We start from the raw sequence: 22,784 nt of genomic DNA, 5'->3' as shown, positions 1-22,784 counted from the left end.
AACATGGCACGGACCACATAGCTTCCAGATGGGTGGATTACGTCGTCCAACTTGCAACTTGCATCTTCCACTCAGCTTCAGCAACACTTTATGAATTATCCAAAGGTACAGTAATAGGAAGATGGCGAGTTCGGCGGCTAAGGACGATACGAACGCCGACTACTGGCCCATCAGCATTGCCCGCAGTGATGGTCAGAGTTACCAAGACCTGGACCAGAAGCCCCTTGATATGGGCGAAGACCAGGACGTAACACAACTTGAACGATGGCAAGTGATCATTGGAGGACATCTTGGGATGCAGCTTGCGCCGAAAGATGACAGTAAGCTCCCTTTGGGTGTTGGTGGGAGCAGGAGATGCTGATGTCTAGCTTGCACAGAACGCCAATTCATACTTTCGGCATTTCCAAAGGGGTACGAGTTGCGAGTAGCTATCAGAAAAGACGGGGCCAGGGATTATTACTTGTATGGACACCCAGCAGGTGCAAAGTCCCTCTACCGTACCCCGGGCGAGTTTGCCAGTCACGCTTTATGGCTCGCCAGCGATTCACGAGACCCCAGCCAGTGCCCTTGCGATCTTTGTGCCAGATATGTCGAGGCTCAGCAGAAAAAACGACCAGACGCTATCGCGGCGTGGGAAGCCAACCCTGCCACCGGCTCGGCAGCGGTGCAAAACTCAACACCTCCTCGCTCACAAGCGGTATCTGTCCACCCCGAACAGCAACAAACGCAACAGGTTCCAGCACAGCCATCACAGATACCAATGCCCCCGGGCACGACTGGGCTTTCTAATGTCTTCCGTGTTGGGGAGATGGTCTGGTACAGGTTCACCGCCTGGCGGCTAGGCATCGTTTTCGCCATCACTCTTCGACCAGGCGCACAGCCTGGTGCACCAGATACTAGCTACGAGTTTCAAATCGCGCCCCTGGGCCACGCGACGCTTCAGCAAGACATCGTTGTCAAGGACGCCTCGACCATGCGCCCGTTCCTCACGTTTAGTGTGCCAGACTCTCCGGCCCATCTCAGAGGCAAACCCTTCGACGAGGTCGATTGGCTGGCCCTCAGCGAAAACGAACGTCGCGGCAAAGATGCTGCCCAACAGCAACAGGCACTGCAAACCGTGGGTCTCGAGGCGTCCAAACTCGCAGCCAGGAGCATCAACGACTGCTTCTCCTTCTTCAATAAGATCCACGACGCGCCCACGGACGATAATCTCTTCCGCCTGAAGTGTTTTCAGGGAGTATACTTTGGCGCCGAGATGATCATGGTTCACGACCCCATCAGGGTCCAGCTCGGACTGCCGGCAGACGGCTCCCAGCAGCAGCCGGCTGACGCTTCTGTTCCGGCGGTTGGCATCATGCATGTGGAGCAGATTCAGTATCTCATCCCGACGGGGCAGCAGAACTCCAAACCGGTGTTGCGATTTCAGGGAAAGCTCATCCGTCCGGTTCGCGCCCCGGCTGGCGTCCCGCCGCCGGGTGCTGCACCGCCCGATACGCTGGGTCCGGTGTGTGCTGAGGAGATTGCGGGGAGGAACGCATTTGAGAAGAACAAGTCGATGGCGTGGTACTGGGTGGTGCTTTCGCTGAAGACGCTCCAGCCCGCTGCTACAGAGGAGGACCGGCAGTTTACGACGACGACGAAGCTGGAGGGAGATGTGCTTGGCAGGTTTTATGTCTCGACAAAGATCATGAGTTTGGTCAATGCGGATCTGTGCAAACAGTGGGTTGAGAGGGGGCAGGTGGATGAGCCGCCGAGCTACTTGAACAATCGGGGGGCGAGCGGTAATCTGGGGGCGATCCAGAAGCGCGTGACGAGGAAGCAGACGTTTGGGTTGGCGGTTCATGGGGAGTTTAAGCTGAGTAGGGGATTGATGGAGGATACACAATGAGGGTTGAGAAAAAAAAAAAAAAGACGTCCTCAATTGGGCATGAGGAAATGGACGGCGTTGAGGGTGAAACAAGCGTATCGATATGGTCGTTTTGCTATCGTTAGCGTTTTGACGGTTTTATTTGGTTTGATGGAGTTACTGCACTCGTAATGAGCAGATATTAATCTCGGGATTGCCTTGTGTTTTGAGCCACAAGAGAATGCATTTGCTTCGCGAGGTTGCAAGGTCAGCGAGGTAAGTGCCCGCAGCTTTCAGCAGGCACAAGATCTGTTCATATCATGCCCATTTGTGACCTACTTGATGGTAAAGAGACCCTTTTCCGAGAAGCATGACACGCCAACCGCGCTTGTTGTCCGTCTCTCAAGCTCCTCCGGCTCAATTTGTCTCGTAGGGTTTATGAGTTGAGAGACCTGATCACAACCAGTTTGTCGCACTGGCCAATGCCGAACAAGGCATCGAGACGGCTGTAGCCCCTGATACCGATGTTCTAGGCTCAGCTCACCACGTCACTGAGGCTTCCCTATAGAGTATCATCGGACAACGAAAATGCAGGCAGGGCTGAAGACAGACGCGACAGTAACAGCCTGACAGGCAGAGATCACCACAAAGACTTCAGCCAGCCACCATCGTTCCCAGCTTCCAAGTCCAGATCCTCTCCCTCTATCTCGACCACAGACAGCAAAGCTCACCAACCTCACCAACATCAGCCGAAGACGTTTCCCTCACAGCCAACTTGATGACTCTTGCCCACCATGACCAGCCAAACAACTCACATTTCGCCACCCCCTTCACCTACCATCTATCTCTTCACTTTTTTTTTTTTTTTTTTTTAAATCCCCCCCCCCCCCATCTTTGACATGACTCCCTTTCACCTCCGTGAATCACCACCCTCACTGCAGCAGGACTCACAGACCCCCCCTTCTCTCTCACACACCCCTTTTTACCCAGCATAAGAATTAGCCTGACTGCCGACGTAGCAGCACTCTTGCATTTTACCCCTCTTATACAGTACTCCATGTCATCAGGAAATCAGAGCCCTGTGAGCAACAACTGCACCCAGATTCAGCGCTAAGCACTAAAACATCCCCTCCGTTTCCTTAGTGCAAAGTGTTGGTCAAAACGGGGAGGGGAGAGGAACCCATCTGGTACCGAGCAAACCAACAGCAACAACCATTCGCTGTTAATCTAAGGTAACCACCATCCATCCATCACCCCGCAGTTTCGGGAAGATCTGACATTTTCCTCCTCCCAACTAAAATGGCAAGAAGCGAAAGAACGTGGAGACTGTCTGGAGGGGAAGCTTTGTAGATGCTGGTGGATTGATGGTTCGGAGATCAAAACATTTTAGTTTTGCTGTTGTCGGACTCATCAATTTCCGACAAACTCGGAATCCTCCACCCCAACTTCCCCAGCCGACCCGGCTGGTCGGATCCAGTCCTCTTCAAAGTTGAACACAAAAGTTTGATTAACGAAAAAGTCATCGGTGGGGTTTTACTGAGGGCACTGATATCCATCGCTCTTGTTGATAAAATCATTAGTTCAATATCATTGACTCCGCAAAAGAACTTCGACTCTCTGATCTTGTTGTGTCGAAAAGAGACACAATAACTTTCGGGATGACCTCTTTTTCGATCACCCGGCGTGCACTGCGTACGCAGGGTGCCCAAAGCAAAACCACCATACCTAGGCACAGCTCGCAAGCCTAACCACAGCCCCCAACTCCCATGTCTAGAACCTCTGGGCATAACAACCCAGCCATCTGAACCCAGCACCCGTGCGCATAAAACACCAAAGTACCTTTTCCCCCCCAAGCCCCCCAAGCGAAACCGAAATCTTGGTAAACCCCCTTCCCAAGACTTCCCAAGAAAGAACTTTGCAACGTGGAGCTCCCCAAATCGTGAGGCTAAACACCAGCAGGCCATGTGTATCGCTGTGAATACACCATGTTTCGCAAATGCAAACGCACAGGTAATTATGCTGCTACTCTGTTGGGTGGCATCCATACGTAGCACCGTTGGTTCCCGATCGGGAATCTTGAAGGGAAGGGGGGCGGTTGGGGGGTGGTCTAGATCTCGATATTTTGACAGTTCCGGCTGTAGGGGCAGCAGCGTGATGGGTATAGCGACCCCGACTTCTTTTGCTGCTAGGTACTGCTGCAGAAGCTATCACAGTGTTGAACACGATGGTAAGTGGTGATGATGATGATGGTCGGAGAGAGAGGGGCCGGTTTGGAAAGAAGGAAGGTTTGGATCGGTGTTTGTCAACACCCTTCTCTATGTCCCGAACAGGCTGGGCTGGCGGTTAGGTTGCACAATGACGACCCCTCCAGAAAAACGCGCCACAGATTTCACTTACCGCCCACCATGTTGGTACACAGATCTGGCCGCGACCCTCCGGCTGGGTTTTACCTCAAGCTGTTTGGTCCCGCCCATCAAGAGTTGGGATCGCCTGATACCTACCTCACAGCAAATGCAGGGCTTGGTTGGCTGGCATGATGGTCTTCAGCTAGCCAGCCAGGCATAAACACGGCTCGTGACCGAGCATCCAAACTGGCAGTTGGGCGGTCGTTGGCTCCGTAACGTGACGGGAAAGGATCGGGAGGGATGGATGACGGGCAGGAAAGCTAGCTAGGGCAAAGAGAAACGGGAGGGAAAGGAAGGAAGGAAGGAGAGGCTGTGTGAGACAGCACTTGTGGAGGACGTGAACCTGTCGGATGGGAGCGCGACCCTCCCTTTCCGTGCTGGCGGGTTCATGGACGCTGGTGATATGTTAAAGAGGTGGTTTTAATGCAGCGAGTTTCATTGTTCTTGGTGCTGAAAAGCCATTTTTGTGCATCGACGAAGTAATGGGTTTAGTAACTTGGCAAAAGTTATCACTTTGTCCTTCAAAGACTTCCCCATCCCCTCAGTCCCTTTCATCATATCGCGTATCCGCCCCCAAAAACTCATCTCTCTGATTAATCCCCGATCCATGGAAAAAGCTTGGAGAAACCCAAACCCTCGGGTTCGCACCCACCTACCCAACATCAAATTCTCAGGAGAAGATCGTCCCCCTCCCTTACCTTCCAACCCCCGTTGACCCCCAGCCAACCCCATACCCAACAACCAAACCGCCGGACCCCTCGTATCGTGGCCCTTACCCAACCAAGCCCCGAAAGACTAAAAAAAAGAAAATAAAAACAAAAAAGAGGGAAAAAAGAAAGAGAAAAAAAAAAACCTTGTCTCATTTCTTTCTTCTTTGTCGCTTGGACAAAGAAACAAAAATCCCGACAATCCGTCCACTCCTCGGCGCCCCCGCTCCGCCCCGCCAAACCGGTTCACCGGTTCTGTCTGTCCCCCCTTTCTTTATGCGCATTAACCGCTTTGCTGGTAAACAGTGGGGAATGAGAAAAAAACCCAACCACATGTCCCATGATGAACTTGCTGACTTTACCGCTCTGTCGGTACATGATAGGTACACCAAAACTTGGTGGTGGTATCAAGTCTTATTGGACGGCTTAAGACAGACCACTCAGATTCGAGAAAGAAAGAGGAGGGGGGGGGGGCCTTTGGCCACAATGGTACACGAAACCCGCCTTTCGGCGATTGGGGAAAAAATCAAAATCAAAAAGCATCGGAGATAGATCATTCACACAAAGAACAAGGACGAGGGAAAACAAAGCGTGTGTCAAACGGGGCATAATGCCTGCCCGTATAAAACGTATGTATGTAAATTTCGCTCAAAATATGTGTGTATGTGTGTGTCTGTCTGTCTGTGTAGGGTGTTCCTAGGGAGCATTTCGTGAAATTTGTGGGTGCGAGGTGTGCGTTCATGTTGTGTGTGATTGAGTGTCTTGACTGAAATCACCCCCTCCTTTCCCTATCCCTCCCTCAACAACCTTTGGTGCTGACAGGCTGCAAACGTAATCGGTACCGTGGTCCGCAATGTAACCGAGTTGGATGACCCACGCCGTGATCATGCATCAAGCTCCCCCCATAACACCGGCTGCCCTATACTGAAACCTCCAATTCCTCCAAATCCTCCGCTTTCCGACTTCGGCGCATTTCCAGATGCACAGCGATCCCTTGGTCCTGGTTGTGTTCTCCTTCCTTGCCACACCCTCCTTTCTGCAGGAACAAGTTTATTCGAGAAGAGTCGGAATGCAGAATTTTTTGCCGTCTAAAATGCAGTGTCGTCGGCGTAAGAAAGTGATAGTCGTTGTCGTGCCCTGGGGGGTTGATTAAATGCATGCATCGAGTGTCGTTCGGGTACGTCTCTGACATGCCGTGTAGTGAGTGTGTCCGTGGGTGTGTTGTGATGGCCGAGGAAAGACGAAAAGTGACAATCAAATGCTGCTAAGAATGTTCGTGACAAATGGGGCTCATACTGAATGTGAAATGATCGAAAGGAAAAAAAAATGCACCGAGAAGGTGATCCAAAGAAAACGCGCCTACTCCGACTCGCCGCTCGTCAAGGCCCCTTTTGTAAATCTGATGGTTGGCGTCAAGAGATCCCAATGTTCTCCAGTCTGGCCGCCAGGCTTTTAACCACCTCTGGATCTGGTTCTGGTTGGACCTTCCGCGGTGTCAAGCGTTCTGTTTTTTTGCATGAACACTTGGGACAAACTTTGTCGTCCGAAGGCTCTTCAGAAAAGTTGTGCTTGCAGTCCAGGCACGTGTAATGACCGACCTTGGTACCAGGGGCGTCACCTGGATAACCAAACGGATATTTGTCCTTTTTGGCTCTGTCAACTTGTTAGCATCGGAAAGCAGGAAAAGAAAAAGGTGAGCCACAACGTACGGGTCACGAGGGCAATCGGTACAGCGAGTGTGTTGGCAACACTCGCACGTCTTGGTACCGCCAGGGATCAGTTTCTGGCATTGACAGCAGGTTCTCCTGATGCGCTGCCTCTGCTTCTGGTAGATGCGATCCTGTCCTCCCGTCTTCGCAGGTCTCTTGAGAACGACCTTCTTAGCTGTCGTGTCCCAGTCGGGGATGATGGGGGCGTTCGCCTCGCGCTCCTTGATGAGAGCCGCGCGCTTCTTGCGGCTTTCCTCCCTCTCGGCCTCGGTCCTCTTGGGAGGAACGCGTGGGCAAGTCTTGCAGCGAGGGTGCTTGCACTTGGGGCATTCCTTTCCGAGTCCGAAAGAGGTGTTGCACAGATGGCATCTCCTGTGCACGCGCATCTTGATCGGCTTCTCGACACGCAGGGCGTGTCCTTCAGTCGAGTGCCATTCGCTGGGCTTCAGCTCCAAACCATACAGCTCGCCGAGCTTCTTCGCCCTCTCAGCAAAGAGCTGAGACCTAGGAACCCTGATGGCATTGGGATCATCGGGCTTCTTGGCCGCCAGAGACTGGGCAGGAGGGCTGCGTTTTCAATGTTAGTAACGCTGCTGCTACTGCCACTGGAAATGATGTGAACGCCTACCTGATGGGGATCAATTCCTCGGCAGGCTCATTGGCCGGTGCAGCAGGAGTGGCAGAGGAAGGTCCAGCAGCCTTGGAGCCGCCCAAGGTCGAAAGACGGCGTGACGGGTCGGCTTTCTTGAGAACAGTCTTCATCCTAGACAGAACCTTTCCAAGCCCCTTCTTGTCCTTCTCCTTTGGGATCGACGGTCCCCCTTGTGCCGGTGAACTCATGTTGGCGGTGGTGTGGTAGTACTGTGTCGTTGGTTTAAGTTGATATGTCGATCAATTCGGATGACAGCTGGCTGTCAATTCGTTTAGTCTGAAGGTCGCGAAACTCAGTTCGGTCGAAATGATTTGCGAGGCTGAGTGAGGGTGGTGGTGGTGGTCCAGTTGGTTAGTTAAACAACCACTTGAATGGGAATCCCTCTCGACCACCCTGGTCGTTCGTCTCCCGTCGTTGTTTCTGACAAAACAGCTGCGGCGTGGATGCAGCGCGAGCGATGGATTGATGGGACAACTCCTGTCGTTCTCGGGGTCGTTATTTTCGACACAGCAGTGGCAGCAAGTCGAGTGCTGCGTGCCAATGCTCCGGTGCTCTGTCGAAAGGAAAGGGGAGAGAAGAGAGCAGAGCAGGAGACCGTGGAGCCAGGCAGGTTGGCTGGGGAGGGAGTGGGCTAAGAAGAGGAGAAAGCTGGGACGGTGGACTGTGGTTCGGAGCCACCAGCTCGGGCACAGTGGTGCAACAGGCTAGACTAGCTCCAGCAGAACCAGCAGATGGAAACGAGGGAGCGTGCAGCTAGCGCCGTACTGTCGACAGGACAGGCAAGGTCCACGCCAAATGTGGGAACATGGGGCTTGGAAGCACCAGAGTAGAGGACACCCGCTTATCAATAGCGTGAGAGAACCCCAGACACCTGATGGATGCGAACAAACCAGTTGGCATTTAGTGCACCGAGCAGTCTATTGCTTTGCCACTGGCTGGTCCCGATGCAATGGCTCGAGGATGGAGTGGCTCGAGAGGGGAACCGCTCCCTTTGCTGGGAGGAACTGGAACGGGACTTACAGAGCGGCACGCAAATGCTCACTCACATTTCCTAGGTGCTTGGGGCAGCGTGCAGCATTTCGCGGCCGGCCAGTCACCTCGCTTGCCTCTCCCTTGGTAGACCAAGAGACCGGGGTTGGTGCGGGGCAGACCCCCATGTCTTCGTCCAAACGGGATAATTGCCCGACTCCCAGAATTTTCAGGTGTGGAGCCCTCCCAACCCCCAGCAGCCACTCAGAACCGAGACATCAGACCCTGGCTTTGATCCAGGACAGCAACCGTTTCTTGTAGGTCCCTCCGTTTCCACTGGAAGTTTGACAACACACCACCAGCGGCACCTATCCAGTGCCTGGGCAAGTGTGCAAGCACGATGTCGTCCAGCCTTCTGGAAGCTGCCGATCACCTCCGAGCCAAATTGACAAGTACCGATGATGAGTGATGCCGTGAGGAACGTTACGCGTCCCGACGACCACTGTCGTCGGCATTTGATTACGAAATTTCCCAGTTTTTGCGGTGTGAGAGGCCGGCCCTCTCCCCCGGACTGGGAGCGGTAACCTGCGCCTCCGACCCCGAAACCAGAAACCAGGAACGCCGTATCATCGGGGACCGAGAGAGCCACCTGCTGGGCCGGACACCCACCATCTCTTCTCTCTCAAGGACGTGGAACTGCCTACTTCGTATCAACTCGACCACAGCTCAACCATGTGGCATGGCATGGCCGCTTGTCCAGACGCGTGGTCCCAGGCGACCTCACCGTCCACAGATTCTGCTTGGTCATGAAGCCATTGGTGCGCCATCCACTGCAGGTGCGTGCCAGTTCATGTTCGACCAGCCTAATCAAGCAAGTCCCTAAGGTGGTTGTACGGCCTGGTGCAGGCTAATGGGTGACATGTCTCTGGGAGCCATGCGAACAGCTGGTTGGCACGCTTGGCCCGGCTCTCTGGCAGGTACCTGTCTACCAAGCAGCGACCTGCAATAAGTCTCGACTGCATGTGCTGGTGTGTAGACAAGATGATGCTTATTGGCGCCGACGTCGAGTGTCCCGAAATACCGGATAAAAAACCCTCCAACCAATCCGGGCCGCACCCTCCGTTTCCCCCAGGGATCGGTTTTGCGCGATTTAGCGCCCCCCACAGCACTGGGGACATGGAAGTTGAGTGCTGACACGACACAGACAGAGGGACACACACTGCAGATATCACAACCGAGTCGCCGGCGAAACGTTGCCATCGCAGCATGTCCGTCCGCGTCAATCTACATTACCAGAAACAGCAGTCGACGGACGGCCGCAACCTTGCAACCAACCGAAGAGCCACGAGGACGACTGATGGACCGCTGCGGCTGGCGTGATCTGCGCTGCCTTACAAATTGTGCTCCGCAGTGTCTCGTCTCGCCGGCACGACAATTTTTGTCGGTAAGTCCGCCAGACAAGCTGCTTTTCCATGCTGCCAAGCACAGCACCAGCCTCAGCAACAGCTGGTCGTTCGTCCCTTGACAGTCTGACAAAACAAAAACTGCCGGTTGAGATCCGATTGCCTGTCAAAAGGATGGACCCAGTTCCTTCGTTTCAAGGGTCTCGTTTTGCAATGCCGTCATGGTGTGGTTTTTGATGCCGATGGATGTGCAGTGGGCAGAGGGCGGCGTCCATTCGCCGTTGTCCAAAACGGAGCTTGTGGACGGGATGGGCCGCTCACTCTAGAATATGGAACGCGCCCCCGCTTTGAGGATTCCACTGGCACCGACGGGCTGGAACCTTGGCTTCCTTGCTGTTGCTTGAAGAAAATCAAAACCGAAGTGGGGCCGAGGTCTTTTTGGAATTCCTTCCACGAGAAGGTCGCATTCAATTATCACACCGCGTCAAGGAAGCAGCAACAAAAGAGTGATGAGTTGGTTTTGGACAAACGCCCGCTGGCCTCCCAACCGAGATAGTGTTGTGTGGTCTAACCTGCTGCGGCAATCCAATAGTTGGCGGTGGTGGAGGTGCTCGTCCCAGGCTGTCGGGTCCCAGTGGTCTTTCGGCCTGTGTGGTGGCCTGGGTTTTTCACCGCTTCGGGGTTCGAGCTGATGAGACAAACTCCTCTCACCACGTCACCCTGCGGGATTCGAGGACCGGTGTCAGGCAACTTTTCCATCCCGATGCGACGGCATTTTCGAGCGCCATGCATCACCATCATTCGACCAAACCCGCAGCCATCATCACCCAACAAAGAGACGGGCTCAAGGACCGCCCCGAAGCCAGCTTTCACCGTTTATTTTCTCCATTCGAAATGCTACCAGAAGCAAGCAAGCCCCGGCAGTGGTCTAATCCTGCTTTGTTGATGTTGCCCCGATGCACACACAACAGCGATTACCCCTCACTCGGCTTGCCGGAAGCACACGCCGGAACCTCGCCAAGTGACACCCTCTGGACTTGAACCTGATTTCCATTTCACGCAGCGGTTCACCACATGAAAATACGACTCTGAGAGCTGCAGAATCGGCCGCAAATCTGGGAAGAACACACAGCAATCATGGTTTGCCGTGGCGAAAGATATCAAGCTTTTTTTTTTTCATCAAGACGGCAGCAACTGGCAAAACTTTCCAGATGGGCTCACGGGGAAGAGAGGACCGGACCCCTCGAGCAGCAAGGGGAACGGGGTGATCGAAACACCCAATGACACTCTTTCGTCCCACCATTCCCCAGGGGAGGGGGGTGGTCCACCTGCCGAACATTTAGCACTACGGGACCACGGGACGCACTGGCCAGGACGGTGATCTCTCGAGACGAGACGCGCATCATCCGACAACAGCGGAGCCAGGGTTGTACTTGCGGGTAGGTTTCTTTCTTTCTTTCTTTTTTCTTTGCGTGGTGTTTTTTTTGTTTGGTTGATCACCAGAAAGTGGGCCGTTAATGAGAATTTGTGATGGTTTTTTTTTTTTTTTTTCTTCGTTTTCTCATGGGGGTTTTTCCAAGGATTACAGATATGTGACTACTGACTCCCAGGACTTTTTGACTACCCAACAAACCCTTGCCCAATATTTGGTGCCGCGGAGGCAAGTCGATGCTACCCACACCAATTGGAATGGCAGTCTTTTTCATTCTGAGAAAGCAGCTGCAAGAAGTGCTGTCTGTCTTGCTTCCCCGGCCCCTGTTGTTTTGATCCTGTTTCCTTTTTGCTTGGTACTGTGGACAGTGGACTGCTGGTGATGGACTAATGCGTCTTGATGCAGAAAGGGTTGCAGCTTTCTTTTTATCTAGGGGCTTTTTTGCTCAACTTTTTCTAGAACGATGACTGGGATTGAAGCTGGGAGCAAGCCTGTGGCCGCTGCTTTTACTTTTCTGGAAACCTACCGATGTGTGTGTGTGTGTGTGTGTGTGTGTTGACGGCTTTTTCGAAAGGGCGAGATTTTAGAGATACACAACTTTTTGTTGTGCTCAAGGTACGGATTAACGGTAGGTAGCCCACCGGTCGGTTGGGATTGTCAATGATGATGGGTTTGGTTACGTCTGTGTGTTGGTGTCTCTCTCGGGGATGGCACAAGCAGCAAAGTAGGCAAGTACTTTTAGGGTAGGACGACGTGCAGATGAATATCGGTGTCCGGTTGTCGGACGAGGGCTACACACACATGTCATCGTCATAACCTGCTTCTTGGAAGAGGGAGGGTGGCTGCACTTCACCGAAGTCGACAAGAGAGATCAACAATAAACTGACCAAAAGAAAGAATATGTTCCCCATATAGCAGAAGGTTTGGGGGGCTAGGTGATCTGGCGGGGGGGAGGAGGGGCGAAGAGACGGGAAGACCCGCCGGGGGTCAAAATCCTCCCGCTTTTTTCTTTCTCTATCCTGGTTTTTTTTTTTTTTTTTTTTTTTTTTTTTTTTTTTTTTTTTTTTTTTCCTTTGAGAGAGGAGGGGGTTGGGTGTGAAATGAGCAGGTGGTATGTGCTCTCTTGTTTTGTGATGGTCGGATGGTCGGAAGAGGAGTGGACAAGGTCCCGTTTTACATACCTGTTACTTTTTTTCCCCCGTTTTATTCCCACGTAGCAGCAGCAGCCGTCGTCAGGTTTTGCCCCCCTGGGGGGGGTTCTTGAGTCAGTGAGGGAGTGAGTGTTCATTACCGCGGTTGATTGACATTACAGACCTCAGGGAATGGGCGTGCCAGCACCACAGGGGGTTAATTACCCCTTTGTGCTAGGTTTGACTGGTCGGTGACAAGGCTCCTCTTGTAGAGAAGCAAGGAAAGGAACAACCTGACAAGATGGCCTGATTTGGTAGATTGGACGGTCCTCTAAACCAAGCTTTCTATCTAGGGAAGTTTGGCAATTCAATAGTGGTGGGGGGTTTTGTGTGATAGTGGTTTTGGCTTGGGTTGGGGGAGGGGGTTCAAGACGGGGGTTAGGTAATCACATTTCTGTAAAACCCGACAGGCTAACTAGTTCTATGGAGACGGTTGTCGGTGATAACACCATCTATGGGAATCTCCCACCGGCTGGCTGGCCGGGGAACAGCGGAAGACTTGAGCCTGTCCGCTTGGAGCGAGCAACAAGTGTGGGAATTTTCAAGGGGCGGCCCGCAGAAGACCGCATGCCTAGCTGGCTGGCTATCCACTGTCTACTGAACCATGGAAGGGATACGTTTCGTGCGGGATATTGGACTGCCAGCTCATCACAAAGCTTGTTGTGCTTGTTGTTGGTCCAGGTTTGAGGTAGGGAAGCCATAGCATAACATAACATGTGTGTATGAACGGGATGGTACGTATCCTGCATGATTTGTACAATGCGTGTTTCTTCCAAGCAAAGAAAATCCTATTGGGCCGGTCTCTTCTGCGTGGTGTCGGATATTTGTCTCTGATTTCTGGCTGCAAAACACAACATCCCATACTCGGAATTCGGATATGTGATATATCACTTTTTCACAGTTGCGGTGGGCCATATGTCTCAGTGGAGAAGGGGTGAGACTTGGAGGGTTGTGTTGGGTGGCCGTTGAGAAATTGGAGATTGTTCCGCGTGCATGTCCACACTCTTGAGAACGGTATGAATAAAATCAAGATGACCTGCGAACAAGCAAGCAAGTGGTCGCTCCGATGTCTATCGAGCATGTCTCGTAATCTACATATACGAAGTTGGGAGCTGGAATGATCGCTCTTATGCTTGGATGCCATCATGAGAGGTGAGATACCTACATGACCACTATGGTTTAGACCGGTGGTTTAGAGAAGTGGGCGAGAAAGCAGAGGGTCAACGTTGTTCCTCTGAGCCGCTGACATAGCAGAAATGGAAGGGACGTCGGAGTCGGGCGGGGGTTTCTGTTCAAACGGTGCCAGCGATGGGGGAAAATCTGTTGATGCCCGCCGTGTTGAAGCTCCATAATGAGCTTTCGGGATGTGATCCGAGAAGGGGATCCATTTTGGCTGATACTATGGTGTGGATAAAGCACGGGGGATGAGCTTCAAGGGGTGGTGACTGACGTGTTGGTCCTTGTTTGATAGTACGGATATTAGTGTAATGTTGATAGGGGAAGCAGGAAGACAGGCTTCTAGTCATGGCGGCAAGCAGCTTTCATAACAGGAGGTTGAAGGTCTGTGCTGTCAAGTGAGACGTTGGATGATGGAGGGACTGCTTGTTCGGCATCACCGGTTGTTGAAGGACCGAATTTCCATATTCTCAATATCGAATGTTTTGGAGTTGAGAATTGAAGGATAGCTTTTTACCTAGGTGCTCGGATAGCTTCCGATATTAAACGTTGCCAAGAAGAGCGCCCCCGTGGGCATCCGGCGGATTCCCGGTCAGGCCAACTGCCAATTGGACGTTGCGACTCTCCCGAACTCACCCACAGCGCAACGGCCGAAGTTGGCGACGCGAAAAAATCTCTCTCTCTCTCTCTCCAGAAACACGTCACTCTGGAATCAATTGCCGCGACGACAAGGAAATACCGTTAGAGCCAAGCACCACCGCGATACCACGCACGCTATCCGCACATCTCACTCTCTCACTACTCTCAACGACTGTGCTACCTGAACTTGCACAGCCGAACGAACCCCCTCTTGGCTCCCACGGAAAACTAGGTTTATGCAATCAGGGCTTTCTGAAGTTTCAAACAGCGAGACTCACAAACCCACCGACTCTACCCCGTCCACCGCCTCCCAATATGGCATACGTCGCCCCAGCTCTCAGCCTCGGCCAGGCAGCCAGTCCCAGCGCCGTGCTCGGAGCCCCTCTCCGGGTGCGCGGGGCAGCGAGCTTGACGTCAGCGAGCTCGACCACAAGCTGGACCGACTGAACGTCGCTAGTGTTGAAGTCGATGTTGATACTGCTCCAAGCTATGAGCTGGTCGCCGGCCAGCGCATCTCGGAATATGAAAATGCGTCATCAGTGATGCTCTCGAACCGTCAGAGTCCTCGCCCGGCTTCCGACTCGAAGCCCACCAGCAATGGCGTGCCCTTCAAGAGTGCCCAGCTGACCGACTTTCCCAATGGTTGGTTGATACCGTGCCCCCAGCCGTAGGTACCGGCGGCTGACTTTGACCACCGTGTAGAACTCCTGACCCAAGTCCTCTCCCACCTCCATCCCGACTCGCACGGCGCTGTGGCTTTAGTGTCGAAGCGGTTTTATGCGCTTGTTACGACCCCTTATGCCTGGCGGACTGCCTTCCTGCGATACTTCCCTGGGCGTGATGCCCTGGCAGAATCGAAGAAGTCTGGTCAAAAGGAACAGGAGGGCGAATCTCACCATGATGTCATCAGGTCCGAGGTTCGATTCTTCACTCGGCTGACCACGTCTGCCTCGTGGCGCAGCGAGTACTTGTTGCGCACTCGCCTGCTCAGGAGCGTGGTTCGTGGAAAGCCGGGTAGTGGTGGTGTTGGGACGTCTACGAAAGCCAGCCAGAAGAAGTCCGGTGCTGTGTTGACGTACAATTCGAAACTGCCGTGGATGATATCGACCGTTCATGCCAACTTCACTGGTGGCAGGCAAGGACCGAAGGTCATTCATGGCTCTCGCGACCTCGGTATCGCCACGACCAGCGATCCGACTACGGGTCGACTGGACAAGGTCGGGCTCGATGACCCCTTTTCGTTTCAGCAGTTGGATGAGGTTTTCCCCGACCTTGACTTTTGGGGTCTGGATGACGGCCTGGCTGCGGTTCCAAATGTTTTGGATGTGAGCCAGCAGTATGGATTGGTTGGTGGAGAAGGCTTTCCTGGTGGCCGGGTGTACTTCAAGGGTGCTGGAGACTTGCGTGGCAAGTATCTGGGCCAGGACGATGTCATTATTGACATGGAACCCGAGATTCCTAAGATCCCGGAGCTCATGGAGGCTGTCTCTGCTGTTTGGATTGCCAAGACGCCCAACCCCATGCAGGTGACAAACTCCATGGTAGGCATCATGACTGGTTCTACGCTCGGTGTTGTAACTGCTTACACACTGGGCATTGACTCAACTGGGCCTCGGTTTTCCAAGGGCGACATGACCGCTCGCTGGGTTCTCTGCCCAGGTGTTCCCGTTGTCGACATCAAGGTGGATGATAACTACAGCTTGAAGCGCAAAGCTCTGGGTCGAGTTTGGGCCGTTGCTTTGAACGCGTTGGGTGAGGTATTCTACCTTCGGGATGTTCCCACGCCGCCCCTGGTCAAAGGCAAGCTCGAACAGATGGTCAGGCACGCCTGGTACTCTGGTCGGACTGCCTACTGGGAACTCATCGAGGCCACTCGCCGTACGGCTAGACCTGATGAGTTTGATAGGAACGTCGTCCGTGGCTCTTACTCACCCCGATCACCTTGCAATTCTATGAGATTGAACAAAGACCAGATCATTGCTGAGTCCAAGGAAATCGAAAAGTTCTTTCGATACAAGCCTGAACATTGGCGGAAGGCGTGCCTCGGCTGGGACATGCTGCGCAAGCTCGAGGTCGACTTTGCTGGGGGGGATGAAAACAGAGCTGGGGAAGGCATTTTTGTGGTCACCATGGGTCATGGCAGGGGCGAACAGGCATCTGTCCTCAGGCTTGTCCGGGCAGAGAGTCGGCCTCTGGTGACTACGCCTTCAGGGCCGACGACACCCCTGGCTCAGCCTTTTCATTCGTCCATTTTCGGTGATCAGGTGGTTCCGAATGGACCGGGCAAAACATCTGTCGGCTCTGGTCTGAACACTCCTCGAACCGAGGAGAATGCCGCAAAACCGGACTCTGAGGAATGGAAGCTCACTGAGTTCACTTTCAAGAGCAATGCCAGTACCGAGATTACGGCGAGCTCCATGGACCTCTCCACCTTTGCAGTCATGGCGCCTTTCGAAGATCCTCTGCATTCTGGCTCGCAGCTCGCTGACCCTCCTGGCACGCCTACTTCTGGGCATGCTTCGGGTGAGATTCCGGGCCGCCGCGCGCGCTTGTTGGCCATTGGCACCAGCACCGGGTCGATTGTGCTGTGGAATGCGCGAGACGCGTCCCCCGTGGTGAAGCCGGTGAGAGTCATTCAAACCGACTCGCCTGAGATCTCCAGTCTGGGTGTGTCGGCGTTGTATGTAGTTCACGGAGGTAGTGACGGGCTCGTGCAAGCATGGGACCCTCTGGCCTCGACGCTTGAGCCCATAAGAACGCTCAACGCCAGACCCTCGGGACGCATTCCACGCCACATCCTCCAATCAAACCCTGCTCTCCAACACGCCAACTTCTACAAGGTCGGTGCCATTTTTTTGGACCCTGACCCGACGGCCTTGCGTGGTGTCCTTGCGTTTGGTACATTTCTGCGATACTGGACCTACAGCTCTACCAACCAAGTAACTGGACGCAAGCGTCGCCATCGTCACAATGATGTTCACGGGCGGCTGGCTGGTCGCCGTGATGGTGCCGGTGTTGACTCGTACATTGCGGCTGAAGCGGCAGAGATGCGCAGGGAGCAGGAACACCGCTCCAAGGAACTCGACCGTCTCCGCAAGCGGTTTGGTGTCGGTCTTGCTGAGCTCACCGAGGAGGAAGCGCTGCAGTATGCCCAGATGATCTCGGAAGAGTCGCTTCTTTTGGATGAACAGCGCCGCTTCAGCGCAAGTGACACGGCCAGTGGATCGAATGCCGATTTTGGGTCGTTGGATGGGAGCAGCAGTGGCAGCAGTAGCAGCAGCACTGCTGAGACCATCACCCCTGAACCGAGCATTTCCAATGGTGGTGTTGCCACTGCCGCGTGGGCGAGTTCTTCCTCTGTGGTTTTGGCTCCTTTGCCAGAGGAGACGACGGAGGACGATTTCGAGGCGCAGATGCAGAGGGCGATTAGGTTGTCGCTTCTGGAGAGCGGGGGGGATTCTTCGGGGCAGGTGACTAATTGCTATTCTCCGGTTGGGCAGCATCAGAGTGAGGAGGATCTGGAGATGTATCAAGAGTTTCAGGTGGTGGTTAAGAAACCTAATGGGAGGGGGAAGAAGGATAAGGGGAAGGGTGTTATGAATGGGGGCGGGGGTGGTGGGAGTGGATCGAATGCAATAGTGGATAAGATGTATGGGTATAACGGGGTTAGTGGGGTCAACAGTGTTGTTGACTTGGGCGGTGGTGGTGGTGACGGGGAGATGGATGATGATTTGGCGTTGGCATTGAGGTTGAGTATGTTGGAGGAGGAGGAGAGGTTGAGGAGGTTGGGGGAGGAGAGGGAGGAAGGGGTGGTGAATGGGGAATGGGAGAGGGAGGGGGAGGGGGAGGAGGAGTTTCCTGCTTTGGAGGTGAAGGGGAAGGGGAAGGGGAGGGCTTGAAGAGGATGGTGTGGAATGGTGGTTAGTTTGAGGTGTTCCTTTTTTTATTTTTTCTGATAAAGGGGTTTCTTTAAGGAGGCTGATGAGTAGTTCTGCTGGGTTTTTTTCCCCAGCATTGTTTTTGTAGGGGGTGTAGTTTTTTGTCTGTTTTTTTATTTTTTTATTAGGTCTTGGTGTGTAATTTACATAGTCTTTCTCATAGGCTGTGTTAACTTTTGTGATTTGGATGAGTTGTATTGAATGTGTCGAGGTATTTCTTTCGGCTCTTTGGAGCAACTGTACGATGTTTTGGGAAAGGAGAAGGTGTCACGGCGATGGCCCAGATAGGTGTGATTGCTATCTGATTACTCAACACGATTTGAATGAAACATGGAATAAACATGAAACGAGAAAAAAAAAAAAAGGAAGGCAGGGTATAACTCTCAAACTGCGCAGATCATTTCATCCGTATTCACACACACACACACCATGTGAAAGCCAAGAGCCAAAGCCAAATAATGCCTGCCTTTATGCCCACCATGTCCGTTCCATGCAAAGTTCATATTTCATATTTACCAACACCCCGGCCACCTCCCCTCCCCCTCCCCCTTCTTCCCCTTCTATATGTCTACATCAATCATCAAATTTATACCTTTCACTTCCCTTCCCTTTCCTCTCTTCCTCCCAATTTTGTACTAGTTATTTCCCCACATAAGTCATCATCAACATCCAAACCAACCGTTTGTCCAGATATTTACCACCCCCCTGCCCTTTACCACCCCTCCCCTTACTCATCATCAACTCCACACACACACCGTTACTTACCCCCTGTAACCATCATCATCGTCATCATCATCATCACTTCCAGCTCCACCTCACCCTCGAACCATCCCCCCTTTTCCCCTCGTCAAATCTACGACTTGTTAAAAAACCAGCTCGACCTCTTATTCTCAACCGGAGCATTCTGCTGCTGCAAGCTGGCAATCGTAGGATTACTAGAAACAGTCGTCGTAGTATTGTTGTCACCTCCGCCACGAAGCGGCTTGGCGATTCGGCTGCCAATGTTGAAGCCACCGAGGCCAGTCGGCGAGCCCAGCCCCCTTGTGCTTCCGGCCTTCGCCGCCTCGAGCCGGTCTTTGACGGCGGCGAGCTGCACCTCGAATCTGTAGCAGTACAAAAGTGATTAGTATATACATCGCCCTCGCAAACGGGTTGTGCACCGAGACCGAGATCGTGTCCGTTCTCGGCCGCTGCTTTTTAAATGTGCAAACACAACAATAATCATCAACAACAACAACATCATAGGTAGAAGGAACGCACTTGTGGTTCGCCTGCGCCATCTTCTCCTGGCTCTCCTGCAGCAAGCTCTCCAAGCTCTGGATCCTCTCGTTGCGCGCAATCAGCTTGCGCTCCGCAATCGCCACCTCCTTCTTCAGCGCCGAGTTCTGCTCCACCAGCTGCCTCTGCACCTGCGTGAGCTGCTCCAGGTTGCGCTCCAGAAACGCCATCTTCTTCTGCTGTGCCCGGTTGTTGCTGCTCCGGAGCACATTGTTGTACTGCTCGCGAGTCTCATCCAAGGAGATTTCGAGCTCCACCACGCGCTCGCACCGGTTCTGGAGGTCGCGCATAAGACTCTTCTTCATCACGTCAAACTCAGCCAGCTGCTGCTGCACCGTCTTGCCGTTGGCCATGGGCACCGCCCCGTTGGACTTGACCCGGCGTTGGAGGTCATCAACGAGAGCCTTGAGCTTCTCGTTCTCCGCCACGCGGACGTTGAGGTCGGTCCGGAGACCCTCGACGAGCTCGGCTTGTGTGTTGGACTTGTCGGACAGCGTCTTGGCGAGAAGGGCCTTAACCTCCTCCTTGTCGGCCTCATCCAGGTTCCTGGACAAGATGTCCTCGTGCTCTTGTTGGAGAGCAGTCAGCTTGGCCTCCAGCTCCTGTCTCTTTTGCACTTCGGCCTCGGTGGAGGCAGCACTGAAGCTAGACAGCTCGGCCTGTCGTACGAAACCCTGCACCTCCAAGAGCTTCTCCCTGAGGGCCTTGAGGTCGTCAGGGGGGACAGGGTCGCCACTCGAGGCAATCTCGAAGAGGGCGTCTAGTTGCGCGATCGCATCGGCGACGGATCGCTCGTTGTCGCTAAACACATCCCCGCTGAGATCGAAGCCGGCAAGCATCTTGGCCATCTTCTCCGCCTTCTTCTTCTCCTTCTCATCCAGGACGGCACTGGTCTCCTTGGCGCTCATCTTCATGTCAAGCATCTGCTGCTTGAGCTCGTCCAGCTCGGCGGTAAGCTCCGAGTTGGCATCCTTGAGCCCGTCCATGGTGATCTGAGCCTCCTTATTCTCGAATGCTAACCTTTCCAGCTGCATCTTGAACTCGTTAGACTCGCTGATCAACCTTTCGTTTTCCTTTCCGAGCTTTCCATCGTGCTCCTTGATGATGGCAAGCTCCTCCTTTGTCTCACGGAGTTGTCTCTCAATGGCGGCAGCATGTGTCTCCTTTTCGGCAAGCTGGTCCTGGAGCTCATTCTCCCGGCGCAAGAACTCTTCTCGTTCATCCTTGTCCAGAGGGAGGCTTGGTGTCCCAGATCTCTCGGCAGCAGAAGGCGTTTCAGCACCGGTACGCTCCAGTAATCGGGAAGGTGTTGCGGGCCGGGCCGGCCTTGAATCTGCCTTTGTGCCTGATACTCTGTCTTCCAAAAGGGGTGGGACCCACCTCTCCTTTGGCACGGCGTCGCCGGCACGCCATAACTGTACTTCGCTCTGCAGGTCGGCAATATAATTCTCAAAGGTTGTGATTTGGTTCTTGGCCTTGGCCACCATTTGCTTGAGTTCGGCAGGGCTGAGCTCGGCGTTGACCTTGGCCTTGTTTTTGATGGATTTGGCGCGCATGCCGAAGCGGAGCGTGCTGAGTGTCTCGGCATCGTTGTAACTGGAAGGGGAGCAGTTGATAATGAGGGTCGTCCGACTGTTACCACCCAGAGATTCCTGTAGAATCCGGGTGAGTTTTGAGTCTCTGTAAGGAACGTGTGATGATTTGCCGTCCGTCAAGGCGTTGATGACCATGCCGAGGGCACTCAAACTCTTGTTGATCTTTTTGGCTTCCTCCAGCGTTTGTCCGCTGGCGCCCGTCTTGCCAACCTTTTCACTACCGGCCAAATCGACTAAGAAGAGCTGACCACTCTTGGCCGAGCCGGTTTCGACATTCTTCTGGGTGATGGTGACGACGAAGATGGAATGCGATCGAGAAGACTCCTGGTTCATGTTGGTCGCCGCGACAGCTCTGGCGTTGCCGCCTCTCCTCATCACTTCGAAGACCTCCTGCACACTCGATACGTAAATCTCCAGCAGCCCCTTGACGTAGACACCCCTGCTCTTCTCCTCGTGGACTGGCAGGTTGTCGTTTTGTGGCTGCAACAGATCGCGGATGCGCTCCATGTAGATCTCCATGTAGCTGACGCGCACTGTATACTCGATATTGGCCGGGCTCGACATGATCTGAGAGAAAATCTGCTCGATGATTCTTGGAATCACACCCTTTCCACTTTCGTCGTCGATGTTGGTACCCATCATGGTGTACGATTTACCGGCACCGGTCTGACCATAGGCGAAGACGGTACCATTGTAACCGTTGAGGATATCGTCGACGGTGGGCTTGATGGAAAAGTCGAAAATGTCTGATTGCTTGCATGACATATCAAAGACACGGTCAAACGTGAAGGAGCCCTGCGCTTCCTTGGACTGGAGAAGCGTTGCATATTAGCACAGATGCAGATATGCCGGGTGGCGGTGCGCGGCCTCGAAGCAGCAACAATGCGTTGTGGTGTACTCACATCGACAGTGCAGGTGTCTGGGCCTTGAAAGGTGACAATGGGCTGACCGCCCGACTCGATTTCCACCCGATTTTGCGGGCGAAACCGAGCCACGACCTTGATGCTATTTGCGTTCGACATAATGGCAGTCCGCTTCCCGCGCTCCCGGGAAGCGCAAGTTCATGGAAGGAAAAGCAGATGCGGGTGTTGAAAAAATAGAAAATAAAAAATAAAAAGCGGCGGCGAGGGCGGCGATATCGGCAGAAGCGAGCGTCTGTGTGGCTACGTTTCTTCAAGAGTTGTCGACGGTAGTATTGGTTGTTGTAGTTGTTGTTGTTGTTTGTGGAAAGTCAGGTCGTCGTCTGGTGCCTGGGACTGCGAAGTGAACGTATGTGGTGTGGGTTGCTAGTGGTGGTTGGGTCCCAGATCGGCAAATCAGAGATGACAGGATGCGGTCCGCTAGAAAAGCAATACCGGACGTCGTCGTCGTATCGTCTGGTGAAGGCGAGAGTGGGCAGTGATCCTGAAACGAGGGTTATCTGAGTTCTGCTGTTAGGTAGTTCAAAGTTCTAGAAGAACGTCAGGGACCGGTGGGGTATCTCAAGGCGGTCAGGGGCAGAGGAGGGGGAGAGAAGGCCGAGGCGAGTCACCACTGGACAGATGGATGGATGACAAACTCGAGGCTGAATGACGCGCTAATGGTTCACGGTCTTGGGGCGTGTTTCAACGGGCAATGCATGCCTTGAAAATGGCCCCTGCCACTCTGCCCAACACTAGACGTGGGTCTCTTGCCGGCCGATTGCAGCAGGCAGCATTGCAGATGACAGCCTCACGACAGCCTGCCACCATTAACCGTCAGTACCTGCTCAATGCGAGCCACTTCTGCCGACATCTGCAAGCCAGCTCCCGTGCCTCGCGAGTACAGACGGAAAGCCCCTGTAATTGTATGGTGGGCCGAGCTTAC

General features: G+C 53.6%; 4 protein-coding genes across 4 annotated transcripts; 2 read left to right on the top strand and 2 right to left on the bottom strand.

Annotated features, from left to right (window-relative positions):
- Positions 1 to 29: 29 nt before the first annotated feature.
- Positions 30 to 2,159, top strand: QC763_601540 (uncharacterized protein). The gene is made up of 2 exons (XM_062914006.1): positions 30 to 320; positions 378 to 2,159. Exons 1-2 carry the CDS (start codon positions 122 to 124, stop codon positions 1,886 to 1,888), a joined length of 1,710 nt encoding a protein of 569 aa, XP_062762933.1. The 5' UTR covers positions 30 to 121; the 3' UTR covers positions 1,889 to 2,159.
- Positions 2,160 to 5,587: 3,428 nt separating this feature from the next.
- Positions 5,588 to 8,324, bottom strand: QC763_601550 (uncharacterized protein). Its single transcript, XM_062914007.1, has 3 exons — positions 7,296 to 8,324; positions 6,668 to 7,234; positions 5,588 to 6,611 (listed from the first exon to the last, which is right to left on the bottom strand). The coding sequence occupies exons 1-3, from the start codon at positions 7,505 to 7,507 to the stop codon at positions 6,371 to 6,373; spliced, it is 1,020 nt and encodes a 339-aa protein (XP_062762932.1). The 5' UTR covers positions 7,508 to 8,324; the 3' UTR covers positions 5,588 to 6,370.
- Positions 8,325 to 13,333: 5,009 nt separating this feature from the next.
- On the top strand, positions 13,334 to 18,027 carry QC763_601560 (uncharacterized protein; the record flags this gene model as incomplete). The annotated part of the gene is made up of 2 exons (XM_062914008.1): positions 13,334 to 14,770; positions 14,831 to 18,027. Exons 1-2 carry the CDS (start codon positions 14,365 to 14,367, stop codon positions 18,025 to 18,027), a joined length of 3,603 nt encoding a protein of 1,200 aa, XP_062762931.1. The 5' UTR covers positions 13,334 to 14,364.
- A 511-nt stretch (positions 18,028 to 18,538) lies between these two features.
- On the bottom strand, positions 18,539 to 22,543 carry QC763_601570 (uncharacterized protein). Its single transcript, XM_062914009.1, has 3 exons — positions 21,842 to 22,543; positions 19,327 to 21,749; positions 18,539 to 19,169 (listed from the first exon to the last, which is right to left on the bottom strand). Exons 1-3 carry the CDS (start codon positions 21,959 to 21,961, stop codon positions 18,920 to 18,922), a joined length of 2,793 nt encoding a protein of 930 aa, XP_062762930.1. The 5' UTR covers positions 21,962 to 22,543; the 3' UTR covers positions 18,539 to 18,919.
- Positions 22,544 to 22,784: the final 241 nt, after the last annotated feature.

This window comes from Podospora pseudopauciseta, chromosome 6, assembly GCF_035222475.1.
Source record: "Podospora pseudopauciseta strain CBS 411.78 chromosome 6, whole genome shotgun sequence".
NCBI classification, from domain to species: domain Eukaryota; kingdom Fungi; phylum Ascomycota; class Sordariomycetes; order Sordariales; family Podosporaceae; genus Podospora; species Podospora pseudopauciseta.
This window is presented reverse-complemented; position numbering and strand designations above follow the sequence as displayed.